The 14,737-nt window shown below is 40.7% G+C and overlaps 1 protein-coding gene across 3 annotated transcripts in view; it reads right to left on the reverse strand.

The window, feature by feature from the left end:
• Tfpi (tissue factor pathway inhibitor) overlaps window positions 1–14,737 on the reverse strand; it is a 44,226-nt gene that overhangs the window by 13,479 nt on the left and 16,010 nt on the right. For all 3 annotated transcript variants that reach the window (XM_013355132.2, XM_013355137.1, XM_013355129.1), the window contains exons 3-5: window positions 14,131–14,253; window positions 9,903–10,100; window positions 7,283–7,321 (exon numbers count right to left, since the gene is read on the reverse strand). In XM_013355132.2, coding sequence (XP_013210586.1) covers window positions 7,283–7,321; window positions 9,903–10,100; window positions 14,131–14,251 — 358 coding nt within the window. In that variant the 5' untranslated portion in view covers window positions 14,252–14,253. The remainder of the gene's footprint in view (window positions 1–7,282; window positions 7,322–9,902; window positions 10,101–14,130; window positions 14,254–14,737) is intronic.

Below are 14,737 nucleotides of genomic sequence, written 5' to 3' on the forward strand. Positions count from 1 at the left end.
CTGGTCTCGAACTCACAGAGATCCGCCTGCCTCTGCCTCCCGAGTGCTGGGATTAAAGGCGTGCGCCACCATCGCCCGGCTTAATTTCTATTAAGTTTAATGCACTGATATTAAAGAAAAGTCGACTGAAGTGTTGGGAATCTCTGGGGATGGAGTACTGTGTTAGTTCTTTAAGACTGCTATAGAGGCTTTAAACATTAGAAAGGATATCAGGGCTACAGAAGTTGACCTGGCTATTCTTGGAAGTTCCTGAATTCTTATGCTGGAATTAATATCTGTGCTCAGTATGTCACCCTCCACTGTTGGGTCTCTCCCTCCCTCCCCACCCTCTCTTTTCTTCTTCTTCCAAGCATTGGGCTGGACCAACAATGGAGAGGCAGAAAGGAAATACATGTTCAGGGATTAGAAGGACTTTTGCAAAGTCTAACAGCCTTCCTTTGATCATGCTCCAAAACAGGCTAGACACAGCTGTCACAAAAGCTGCAATATTGTGACCTACATTACAATCTCTGTCTACATGCATACTGTGAAGAGAATCGAGTTCGTTTTCAAATGTATTATGCTCAAAAGTCTTACTGCACTTGAATATTTTGGACAAGGTTCCAGTTCCTCCAATTTCTCCTATAAATATACTTCTGTGGAAATAAAATGAACTATGATACCCTTCCATGTCTTTTTTTATATCAGGAAGTCAGTGCTCACAAGTGCTCTACTATCTAAAGAGTGAGTATTCCGTGTACTTCAGGCACAGAGCCCAGAATCCCCTAAGCTGGAAGTGGCCTGAAAGTCTCCTCCCTGAGGGCTAGTTCAAGCTTCAAGGGAGGGAGGTGACCAACAGTCCTACCCAGGTATAACACCTATAAACAAAAGTGACCGGAGTGACACAGTGACCCTAAGAGTGCAATAGAGGAACACATATCTTGACAGTGACCAACAGCTCTATAACTTTAAGATACTCCGGAGCCCCCTAAACAAAGAGAAACCATGCCTGATTCCAGAGACCTAGCCAGCTACCCAGGGATAATGAAGTCATAGGTTTAGAGAACCTATAACCACCACCACTGTACTAAGTCAGCATAATCCCCAACTACATTCTCACTATTCCCAGATAAGTGTCATCGTCCCCCTGGGTCAAGGAAACTTCTCTTTGCAGCAGGAGAACATTACAGAAAACCACACCTAATCTAAATATGTGTTTATAAAGATCAATCTCTACTGACACATCTACAACACAATTCGTACACCTAAGGCTAAGGGATCACTGTGGAAGGGTGGACAGAATGAATATAAGACCCAAGGAAATGGAGAGTTTGCTATAAGATTGTGTCTCCTAGGGAAGCCATACTGATAAACTCTGACCAACATGAGCTAAACAGTACAATCACAACAGTCGTGCTAGATATGATCTGGGGGAGGGCCATGAGTGCTCATCCCTACACAAAGAACTATAGAAAACTGAAAGTGTGAGAAAGAGACCCCAGGAAAGAGCACACCGATCAGTTATCCAGTGCCAAACGGCAGGCCCTGGAAACATATGCGTGTATACATATGTATATATGTACATACATATGTGTGTTACATTATACAAATTGATCAGGTTGTACTTATGCATTTATGAATATATATTATGTATTTGGAACCATATATTATATATTTAGGAACACACACACACACACACACACACACACACACACACATATATATATATATATATATATATATGTGATTGCTAGAGTTTGCTATGAGATTGTGCCTCATAGGAAAGACAGAAGGCTATACTCAAAGTCTCACCAACATGACTGATACATGTATATATCAGCAATTAATGAAAACAACAGCCATGAATTTGAGGCAGACCAAGGAAGGCTATATGGGAAGGTTTGGAAGGAGGTAAAGGTGTGGTTATATTATAATGTCAATAAATAGAAGAAATAAAACAAGAGCATGCACTCATTAATGTTAGCGAGAGCCACAGCAGTGGAGAGCTGGAGAAGAATCCCCAATTTAAAAGTTCTTATTAAAATTTCTGTTTTCTATAACTTCTCAACTTGTAAATTGGAAGTTAACTTGGTTTCTTGTTGTCTCTTAAAGTAAATGTCGGTGAAATTCTTATGTTGTATGAAACCAACCACACTGAACCTCATAGAAGAGAAAGTGGGAAGTACACTTGAACACATTGGCACAGGAGACCGCTTCCTAAATATAACCCCAGCAGCACAGACACTGAGAGAAACAATTAATAAATGGGACTTCCTGAAACTGAGAAGTTTCTGTAAAGCAAAGGACATGGTCAACAAGACAAAACGACAGCCTACAGAATGGGAAAAGATCTTCACTAATCCCACATCAGACAGAGGTCTGATCTCCAAAATAGACAAAGAACTCAAGAAACTTGACAACAAAAGAACAGATAATCCAATAAAAGGGGTCGGATCTCAAATGGCTGAAAGACACTTAAGGAAATGGTCAACATCTTCAGCTATCAAATGAAAATCAAAACAACTCTGAGATTCCATCTTACACATGTAAGAATGGCCAAGATCAAAAACACTGATGATAGTTTATGCTGAAGAGGAAGTGGGGTAAATGGAACACTCCTCCATTGCTGGTGGGAGTGCAAACTTGTGCAGCCACTTTGGATATCAGTATGCAATTCCTCAGAAAATTAGGAAACAATCTACCTCAAAACCCAGAAATACCACTTTTGGGTATATACCCAAAGGATGCCCAATCATACCACAAGGATATGTGCTCAACTATGTTCATAGCAGCATTATTTGTCATAGCCAGAACCTGGAAACAACTAGATGTCCCTCAACCAAACAATGGATAAGAAAATGTGGTACATTTATACAACAGAGTACTACTCAGCAGTAAAAATAATAATAATAATAATAATGATGATGATGATGATGATGATGATGATGATGATGATGATGATGATGATGATGATGATGATGGCTGGAGAGATGGCTCAGTCGTTAAGAGCACTGCCTGTTCTTCTAAAAGTCCTGAGTTCAATTCCCAGCAACCACATAGTGGCTTACAACCATCTGTAATGAGATCTGCAGGCATGCATGTAGGCAGAATACGGTATACACAATAAATAAAATAAATCTTTAAAAAAAAAAGGGCTGAGAGATGGCTCAGTGGTTAAGAGCATTGCCTGCTCTTCCAAAGGTCCTGAGTTCAATTCCCAGCAACCACATGGTGGCTCACAACCATCTTTAAAGAGGTCTGGCGCCCTCTTCTGGCCTTAAGGCATACAGACAGAATATTGTATACATAATAAATAAATAAATATTTAAAAAATAATAATAATAACATCTTGAAATTTCCAGGCAAATGAATGGATCTAGAAAAAAACATATTGAGTGAGGTAGTCCAGATCCAGAAAGACAAATATCATATGTACTCACTCATAAGTGGCTTTTAGATATAAAGCAAAGAAAACCAGTGTAAACAGAGACTGATCATTCATTTCCTGGCCACCCAGACCCAAATAATCATGCAGAAACTATATTAATACAACACTGGCTGACAGCTTAGGTGTGTTCCTACCTAGCTCTTATATCTTAAATTAACCCATTTCTGTTGTTTTACATTTTACTACAAGACTCGTGGTCTGTTACCTCTTGCTTCTTGGGCAACTACATGGCATCTGCCTCCTTTGGCAGCTACTTGGCATCTCCTTAACTTTGCCTTCTCTCTCTCTCTCTCTCTCTCTCTCTCTCTCTCTCTCTATATATATATATATATATATCTGTTAGGATTTCCCACCTGACTTTACTCTGCTAAGCCATTGGCCAAACAGCTTTATTCATTATCCAACAAAAACAACACATATAGAGGACATCCCACATCAAACCAACCTACAGTCCTCAACCCCAGAGAACCTAGGCAACAAAGAGGACACTAAGAGAGACTTACATGGATGTACTTAGGAAGGAGAAAAAAGGCAAGATCTCCTGAGTAAATTGGGAGTGTGGGAGTCACAGGAGAGGGCAGAAGGGGAGAGGGGAGAAAGGGAGGAGAAAGCAAAGAAAAATGTATAGCTCAATAAAAACAATAAAAAAAGAAATTTTTATATTGTTTCCTTTTTCAAATTTAAGTGGATTTTTTGTGTACAAAATGAGAGCTTCACGCATATACATTATGGAGTGATTAAATCTGGGTAATTAATGGCTCACTCCACATGGCCGTAACATGTTTAGACTGAGAACAAAGGAACATGCACGCTCTCAGCTGTCACGAGAGTTAAACAGATGACTGTTAACTGTAGTCCACGCTATACGGTAGATAGTTTAGATGTTCCCTCCCATGGAATGACTCTGTGTGGTCATCTCTCCCCCTCACAGTCTTGGCAAAAACAATGCCACGTCTACTCTTAGATCACCCTTCCAAGGCTCCATGCTGTGTATTGCCTTCGGCACGATGCTCACCAAGTCCACCCACATTGTTGCAAGTTACAAGATTTCCTTCTTTAATTCCACACCGCGTGGAATATGACACTCCCTTTATCTGTAGACTGAACCTTCAGTTCATCCCATATAATTCTCGCAGAATATGACTTCAGTGAATGGGAGGTGCAACCTATGAGTGCCTTCTCCTCGATACAAACTGAGTGGTGGGGCTGATCGCTTGAGGAAACAGTATCTCTATTCCTAACTTAAATTGTGATGAGGAGTATCCGTGCTGTTTTCTCTGGTTGCTGTTTGGATTTAACAGCAATAAAATGACAGCTCATTTGAGTCTGGATTTGTTTCTTCGATGGTTAGTGTTGTGTAATCATTTCCTATCATATTCCTGTCCTCACTGTGATATGCAATTGTGTCATGTACACAAAACAGGAAAAACGGCTTTGGTAAATTTTAATGTTTTAAAGGGAAAAACACATATATTCAATTTTCATTTTGATTAATTTTAGGATATAACTTTTTGTGAAATTTTAAGTAATCTTAAGTATACAAATTTTATGCATAAAATGAATTAATGAATGAGATATGTTGCATATTAAAAGCAAAAATTATAATATAATTTAATCTAATGATCATTATTAGTAAATTCTATATGGAAGCTTTTTTTCTGAGACCCCCATCAAACTACATGAATTTATTTTAGGAGAAAGTTGAGAATGTACACATGTAAAATAATCCGTAGGTCTACAAATTAAAAATAAAACAGGATTATAAATAAGGTAATTCTCCATATTCCTGGAACTGCACTCTGGTAAACGGTCCTCAGTTATGGCTGAGTAAGAATATTGACGCAAGCCATGCAGCATCTTTCCTAAGCCCCAGAAATATAATGCCAAGGTCTCTGCACGCCCACACACCATGGACTGCTTACAACTAAGCTTTCCTCCTGAGGGACTGGCCTGAATCTTCATTACCTTTTGATTTTCTTTTGATATCTTCTAATAGTGTCATTATCATTAAACCTGGGAATTGATTTGTCCTGCTTCAATGCTAGGAAGCATATCAACTTCAATTTGATGGGACTTTTACTAGAGAGTAACTGTAGCAATGAAACAGTTCTAACATTCGTATGTTCACAGCGCTAATCTTTTTCATATTTAATACTTAAGGTGACTGTTTCTTGAATTCCAAAATCTATTTTTGCATTCTGCTCATACAGTAAACATTTCCTGGCATTTAATTTTTCTCTAATTCTAGGTTTTAAAAGAAATGTTAGTATTTCAACATTGCTACTTCTGCTCACAAAAAAAAAAAAAATCGATAGAGGGAACCATTATGGGGTTAGGGAGAAACTTGGTGCTAGGGAAATTCCTGGGAATCCACGCAAATGACCCCAGCTAAAACTCCTAGCAATAGTAGAGAGGGTGCCTGGACTGGCCTTCCCCTGTAATCAGATTATTGACAGCCCTAATTGTCATCATAGAGCCTACATCCAGTAACTGATGGAAGCAGATGCAGAGGCTGAGCTTCTGGAGTCCAGTTGAAGGGAGGGAGGGAGGATCATATGAACAAGGGGGTCAAGATCATGGTGGGGAAACCCACAGAGACAGCTGACCTGAGCTAGCGGGAGCTCACAGGCTCAAGACTGACAGCTGGGGAACCTGCATGGGACTGAACTAGGCCCTCTGAATGTGGGTGACAGTTGTGTGGCTTGATCTTGTAGGGGGCAGGGCTGGCAGTGGAGCCAGCACTTTTCCCAGGTATATGAACTGGCTTTTTGGAGCCCATTCCCTATGGTGGGATACTTTGCTCAGCCTTGATATAGGGGGTAGAGGCTTGGTGCTACCTCAAATTGGTGTACCGGACTTTGTTGACTCCCCAAGGGAGGCCTTACCCAGTTTCAGGAGTGGATTGGGTGGGGGGTGGGGGATGAGAGGAGGGTGTGGGAAAAGAGGAGGGAAGGGAAACTGGAGTTGGCATGTAAAATATAAAAAAATTAAAAAATTAAATCTTTCTTCACTTGTAGACAAACTCATTTTATAAATATACTGTTTTCTTAAGTGCTAACAATAACTACGACCTTACTTAACTGGACTACTGAACATTGTTACCAATATCAATTCAATATTTGAAGGGATATGTTTTTAAATTATAAATAATCACTTTTATTTGTTATACAAATTGTGATTGAGTTTATTTCATTTGTTTGCTTGTTTGTTTTGTTCTTTCAAGGCAGAAGGATCTCTGTGAGTTCGAGGCCAGCCTGGTCTACAGAGCAAGTTCTAGGACAGGCTCCAAAGCTACACAGAGAAACCCTGTCTCAAAAAAAAAAAAAAAAATCCCCAGTGGACTGGAGAACTAAAATGAGACAATCAAGAGCTAACTCACTGTCTACATGTTGTTAAAACAGCCTGTGTGGCTCTAGACCAGTGGTTCTCAATCTTCCTGCTGCGACCCTTTAATACAGCTCGGCCAGTTGTGGTGACCCCAGCCGTAAAATTATCTTGTTGTTACGTCATAACTGCAATTTTGCTATTGTTACAAATTGTAATGCAGACATCTGAAGTTCAGGATATCTGATATACCACCCCTGAGCAAGGGTTGTTCGACCTCCCACAGGGGAGTCCCCACCCATTGGGTTGAGAAGAAATGGTCTAGAAAGCCTGTGATGCCAAACTCACAGCCCGTGGAGCCTCCCTACTGAACAGTGTCTGCAATGTCTAAGTTTTCACTGTATCCACCAGAGGAAACATTGTCTCTGATGCCGCACAGATTCAAAGTCAACACACAACAGCGGTCTATAAAAACGGAATATCCAGCTGTCTTAGATAAACGCTACTAATTTTTACATAAGGAAAATGTACCTCTTGCGGATATTGTCTTCACGGGCGTCTTTTTATAACCTGTAAAGAAAGTGTCAATTTAGAGGCCATCACTTAGAATACGATATTATGAACTTGACCTTAAACGAGAACAATTACATAATCCCATTAATATTATCCTCACACAGAATGTCTTAATTGTAGGGCCCTGGTCTGCCCTTATTTTTGGGGTGCATTTGCGGGGATAGTTCATGGTCAGCTAACTAAGCTTTCTGTGTGTTTCTGTGCTCTCCCTGCCCCACCTGGTGATTAGCTGCAGGGCATTGTCTCCAATGTTAATATGGTAATTTCCCACCTGCCTGGGCGGAGATCCTTGTACAGCAGTTAGGTAGATAAGGACTCCCCCAATTCTGAATAAACTGGCATTCGGCTGATCTTCTTTTGAATGACCCTGGTCTCTGTGTGTGTGTTCTTTTCAATCTCCAGGCTCTTGCCCGACTCGCAGACGGTACAGTGGCGCGCAAACTGTACCGAGGGTGTAACACAAAATCGGGTGTTACAATTGGAGGCACCGCTGGGATGATCATCGGCAACTAGACCCATCTGCGAGATCGGGAAGTAGGGATCCCTGAGAGGTCGCCCTCGGGAAGGCTGGCCAGCAGGTAAGAAATTGAGTGATGTGGGTGTAACACAAAATCGGGTGCTACTTGTTTATTTTTATTTATAGATGATTATAGTCATATTTTCCTCACCACAGCTGCCCACCTCTGCCTTCTCCTTTTCCTCCTCCTCACCATAACCAAAGTCTTTGGGGAACTGACGGCCAGGGGCGTCTCCTCCACCCCAACTGTAGGAACAGTGCCCAGACAGGGCAGGACAGGACAGGACAGGACAGGACAGGACAGGACAGGACAGACCTCCCCCGCCACCACTGCTGCCTACAGCCAGTCATTTTTGTTTGCTTGTTTTAGTCCTGTTGTTATTTCTTCTCCTAGTGTCTATCAAACGCAGCATTTTACAAATGCTGTGCAAAAACTCCACCACTGGATTGAACCTCCAGCTCACACATCCTCTTTTGGGAATGATTTTAACTGATAGATAAAAACGTAAACTTATACATAGTGATGGGTGTTATGTCACATTTCAATACCTGGGTATTGTTAGGTAATGTTGAGGTGAGGCTAAAGATGTCTATCCCCTCAAATATATATCAATTCATTTTATTGAAACCTTTTAAACTCTTCCATACAGCTTTTGGAAGGTGTAATATCTTGCTGCCTGTAGCTCCCCTGCTATGCATCAGGATCAGGCAAAACTACCAATGATAAAATGTGTGAACACTGTTAAAATGTTATGAAATTATGATGCAACTACAAAGTAAAAATCTCCAGTTTGATAATACATTGTCATGTGTTTTATAGTTCTACATCAGTAAAATCAATACCAAAGCTAGGTTTGGTAAAGTTTGCACAGCATACATGAAATTTGGAATTTTTTTGTAGTATTAAAATTCCAATAAGAATGACACATTTCAGCCAGGCAGTAGTGGTGCACACCTTTAATCTCAGCACTCTGGAGCAGAGGCAGGCAGATCTCTGTGAGTTCAAGGCCAGCCTGGTCTACAGAGCTAGTTTCCAGGACAGACTCCAAAGCTACAGAGAAACTCTGTCTTGAAAAACCAAAAAAGAAAAAAAAGAAGAAGAAGAAGAATGAGATGTTTTTTAGGTCAATCTCAGACTTAGAAGTGCTAAGCTGACTCACATGGTAGAAATTTATATGTGTTAATATATTTATCTTCGGAGCCTAACAGTCAGTTCTCTGATTATCTTCCAAGGAGAGTGCTTGCCAAGTGTCCTGTTTATAAAACAGGTGCAGCCAAGTCTGTATGAAAACCAATGCTTTTCCTGCCAACCCAGCTCCCAGGTAAGTCAGCTGCACTCATGTCAATGAACCTAAGAAATTCTCTGTGAACTTCAGGGTCCCTTCCCTTTCCATAGTAGACTCCTAGGTGATAAATGAGGCTTCAAATTTTATGATAACTGACAAGAAAAAACTAAAAAACAACGGCTGACTGAGAAATCTAGAAATGTCAACTGTCGCAGAATATTGTCTAACTATGTAAAGATGTGCTGCATTTGTCTAACTATGCAAAGATGTGCTGCTGTTTTACCTTGCCTGTCTAAGGCACCTGATTGTTCTAATTAAAAGCTGAAAGGCCCATAGCAAGGGGAGAGGTAGAGGCAAGACTTCCGGGTAGAAAGAGTAAGTTGGAGGAGGAATTTAGGCTCCGGGAAAGAAAGAAAAAGAGACCACAGAGAGACACCAGGGGCTAGCCAACAATATACAGAGGAAGCAGGAAGTAGGTCATACTGAATGAAAGAAAAGGCAAAAGGCCCGGAGACAGAACGCAGATGACTAGAAACAGGTTACAACTGGTTAAAAGGGCTAGTGGGACAGGCCTAAGCTAAAGCCAAGGATTCATAATTAATAATAAGTCTCTGTGTCTCTATTTTGGAGCTGGTTAGTGGCCCAAAGAAAATTCCAACTACAGAAAACAATGGGGTTCCTTGCAAAACGGTACTGGTTTTCTAGCACTGCTAAATTTCCATTTAAGCCGGGTATCCATGCAGGCTTCGGTGTCAAAGGCTTCCTGGAAACCTACCTGGTAGGCATGCTACCTTACACTCTTCCAGGGTCTCAAATCGATTCTCGTTTCCTCTGCATCCCCCATATATAAATTCTTCACATTGTTGAGTAAGAATATTGAAGAAATAACTCCTTATCATCGCCTTGCACGGCCCATCCTCGACCTTCATTGCGCAAAATGTTTGCTTCGGTTTCATTGGCAGGAGCGCAGAATCTACAAGGCAGAGTAACAACATCACGCTCAATTCTCTGCCAACACCACGACAGTGTCCTTGTTGCCACCTTGTCAGATACATAAGTTTTCACTCTCGATTTTTAAATAAGAAGTTAGAACAGAAAAGTAAAATTATTATGAGTTCCGTGACAGTTGCAAGCTGAGTGTGCATATATGTTCCACGCCTTTCATAATTTGTTCACAATCCTTAAAAGAAGGTGCTTGAAGCTTTACACGACATGAGCTAATTAGTCCTCTAGAGGGCAGCTGTGCTCTGCTAGAGTAAAATCTATCCGCACAACCACCCAACTATAAAATTATTTTAAAATACTAAAACATGGGTGGACATCACTTCAATGCTTTCATATAAAAATATTTTAAAGCAAAGCATAAATTTGTATACTGATGCTACTCTAGTAATAAATCTGTTTTTTAAATTCCTTGCAATTTTAAAACAAACTTTTGGAAAATATTCATATAAATTTGATTTAGGTTACTTTCAAGTATCTTCTTCCATTTGTATTTTATTATTATAGTTATATATATTAAACTAATATTTTCTAGCCATATTTTAATAATATTAAGATTCTAACAAATTGGTATGTTCTCATTTATCTGTTTGTTTACTTATTTATGTGTGCATATATATGGAAGGCACACATGCACCCTGACTGTCTTTCTTCAACTACTCTCTACCTCTCACTAGCCAGGAACGCAAAAGGGAGGCGAGGCTGGCTGGCTTGCTCTCTGACAGTGGTCTCCAGGAATCTGCCTTTCTCGGCTTCCCACCACCGGGCTTACACACGTGCAGCAGCAAGGTCCAGCATTTTCTACATAGATTCTCGAATAAAACTCAGGTCCTGGTCTTGCGAGACAAACATATTTATAATCTCTCCAGCCCAGACACTTATAGGATTAATAAAATTACACGTAGACTGCGGTAGTTGGGGTTAACTGTCAACTGGCAGAATCAAGAGTCACCTGGAGATGCTTCTGAGCGGGTCTGGGGTATGGGTGGGGTGACTGACCGGGAGGACCCTGCACTTGGCTCCCACTCTCTGGGCTGGGACTAGACCGTGGAAGGGAAGGGAAAGCTGAACTGGGCACAGACTTTGTCTTTCTTCTCCTTTACTGTTTTACATAAGCTCTTGTTTATAAGCTCAAGTGTGTGTGTGTGTGTGTGTGTGTGTGTGTGTGTGTGTCTGTCTGTCTGTCTGTCTGTCTGTCTGTCTGTCTGTCTGTCTTTTCAGGAAAACACAGAGCCCAAGTGCAGCCCGCTATTTAATAGTTCCGCCACAAGAGGGTGAGAGTGTACCACAAAAGAGTTTCTTTGTTGTTTCAAAGTTGTTTATGTAGTTATAGTAATACCGGGATTTTTTTTTCTGAGTAATTAATTTCCCAGAACTTTGTTATAAAATTAGCTAATGATCACCATTTTGTCATGTGAGTGTTATCTCCATCTTACAACCAAAAAAAAAAAAACTGCAGAAATTAACTAAGTTGCTCTTATTTATACCAGAAAAGATAGAATTGACCGTCACATGTTGTTATAACAGGTATACTATGCAATCTTAATAAGAATAATATTGTCACAAACCTGTATGACTGAAATGCCCCCGTTGGCATTTGGGTTAAACAATTAGATTTAATAATGTGATTTCCACTCAATAGCATTCTAAGACTTTGGTTTATAAAGTTGCAAATCATTTTCCTATGAAAATCTGGTACTGAATCCTAGTTCCCTTTCCTGTGTCTTTGGATGTCAAAAAAAAAAAAAGTCTCAGTAGACTATGGGGCTCTCAAGGTTATGGGACGCCCTGATGCTAGAATTTTACTTTCCTGGAGATTGTTTGTGAATTTAGAGCCTGTGGGTTGCTTACTGTCTAAGGATCTACATGCTCGTGCCTCTGGGTACTGCAAAAATAATAAAAATCCAAGTGAAAACAAAACAAACCTAGATGCTGGGGATTCCCCTAGACTGGCCCAACCATGGGGTTGTAGAGGCCTGTGTGCCTCAGCCCTGGCCTCTGCCCACTGCCAAGTACAATGACCTGTCCTCTGAAGCATCAGTGTTAACCCACATCCCTGTCTCAGCATGTGACTGGTCACTCCTGGGAGAGACTCCACCCACAACAGCCCAAGTCCACAGTGCCCCTGGGTGAGAGGGCTGGGGGGTGCCCCCAGCCAGCCCACACCCCCACCCCTTGCTATGGTTTGTGCTTTTGAAGAGTGTTAAATTATGGAAGTCCCCAGGGCCCTCCTTGTCCCCCCGGACCTCTTATTTATACTAAAGTCTTTGTTTGCAAAAAAAAAAAAAAAAAAACAAACCTAGAGAAGACTGTGCAACTCTTTGATCAAGAGAGCTTCAAGTTGAAGTATGGTTAATAAAAACTCAGAGACAATTATTGAGGTTCAACCTGAGGACCAGAAAAGCAAAGCAGGCAGCCACTGGCTCTTACCTCAGCCTCAGTGTGAAAATTGTGGTCCTGCCTCCAGGAAACCTCAGAATGAGACAGTGACTGAGAGCTGTCTCCTCCCATTTTATAATCCTGTCTAGTTCTGGGATTAAGGGTGTGTACCACCACCGCCTTTGGTTTCTATGATAAACTAGTATAGCTACTAGATTGAAGGTGTGTGTCATTGTTGCCTGGTCTATAATGCTGGCCAGTGTGGCTGTTTTACTTTTCTGGTCCTTAGGTAAGCTTTATTTATTAAAATACAAATGAAATACCACTATGTCCCATCTACAATAAAGTCAAGCTATTGCTAGGTGAGGGACCCCTGCCTGCAATCCTAGCCCTGTAAGGAGAAGCAAAAGCTCGTAAGTGTAAGGTCAACCTGAGCTATGCAGCGAAAACACTCTACAAAGCTGTGAGAATTTAAGACTTTCACTCACCACTATTCCCTCCCATCAACTACAGTTTCAGGTCAGAAAATATACTTACCCAATATAAAAATATACTTTCTTAAGGGGAATACACGAAACCAATTCACTAGAGATGAGACTGTATATATGGAACTCTCTCTTTCTCTCTCTCTCTCTCTCTCTCTCTCTCTCTCTATATATATATATATATATCAGAAATAAGATACATTTGGAGACTATCACATTGTTAATATTTTCCATTACCAGTAACCTATCAATAATTTTATACAAAATGTTACTTACTTTGGGAGAAATATATAAATTTCTGTGACACCTGTTCAAGTTTTTCCTTATTTAATTACTAATGTTTTTATTTTTGAGACAGTTTATGGAGTTGAACCTCACTTCCACACTAGTTCCTTTGATGGGCAGCTCAACTTGACTCCAATGTGAGTTTCATCTCAGATATTATTTTGAAAATACCGGTAAGAAGGAGAGAATGGTTGAAGCTTGTGGACACAGTTCTTTTTCCTAGCTCAAAGCTAAAATCATATCGGTAAGAATCTCCTTCAGAGCCAGGCTGTGCTGGCACACGCCTGTGATCCCAGCACTCAGGAGGCAGAGGCAGGTGGAGCTCCGTGAGTTCGAGGCCAGCCTGATCTACAGAGTGAGTTCCAGGATAGCCAGAGCTACAGGGAGAAACCCTGCCTCCAAAAAAACAAACAAAAGTCTCTCTTGCTGAAGTGACTTGGTTTTGTATAGTCTAAAATGTAACCCACTTAATAATACAAGAATTATCTTAAGGAAAATACTACTTTGTTTTACAAAAAACCCTCAGGGAGCTGGAATGATGGCTCAGCAGTTAAGAGCACTTGCTGCTCTTCCAGTAGATGAGGGTTCGGTTCCCAGCACACCCATGGTGGCTTACAACTGTCTATAACTCCAGTTCCAAGAGACCTAATGCTGTCTTCTGGGTTTTTGAGGACACTGCACACGCACGGTACACATACACACAAATAGGCAAAACACATATACACATAAAATAGTAAAATAAAAATTAAGAAGTTAAAATTTCCAACATGATGAAAAATATGAACTTTATACGAAATTGAGAGTTTTGACAAACAAACAAACAAAAAACCAGATCAACTTTGCAGCATTTACCTGTGGTTTCTGAATGTTCATCAACTTCCTCAGGCAGAGCATTGAGAAGCCCAGGGGTGACGCTAAGCAACAGACACACAGATGCCCAGAAGGCACGTTCTTTCTTCATCATATAAGTCATTTCTGAAATACAGAAACAAACATGCTTACTAAGGAAGCCGTGTGGATGTGTCTGTGGACCGGTGGGACTCTCTCACACTGCTCCGAGGGGACTGAATACACATTCCGAGGTTCACCTTTGAAACACGTCCTTGAACTGTTTAGAGATACAGTCACATCTGTGCAGGGTGCATTTACTAATATTCGACGGGGAGCCATCTTTTAGCCTTGAAAATACAAGCTAAAGGGGAAACGCGTAGATGTTTAAGGGATTGGTGCCGTCTCTCACGTGTGTAATCGAGACTTACATATAGGTCAGGGAAGACATGGCAGAATAATGTGTTTTAAACGCAGCCTAAGATGAATTAATAAAAATATGGTTCCAGTCTAAACAGGTTACACTTTCCTCGCCACTCAGGTGCTTTTCTTTCTTTCTTTGTCAGAACTAATTCTTCCAGCAGTTTTTTTTTTTTTTTTTTTTTTGGTTTGGTTAACACTCTTCAGATAG

This window comes from Microtus ochrogaster, chromosome 4, assembly GCF_000317375.1.
Source record: "Microtus ochrogaster isolate Prairie Vole_2 chromosome 4, MicOch1.0, whole genome shotgun sequence".
In the NCBI taxonomy this organism is placed as follows: Eukaryota; Metazoa; Chordata; class Mammalia; order Rodentia; family Cricetidae; genus Microtus; species Microtus ochrogaster.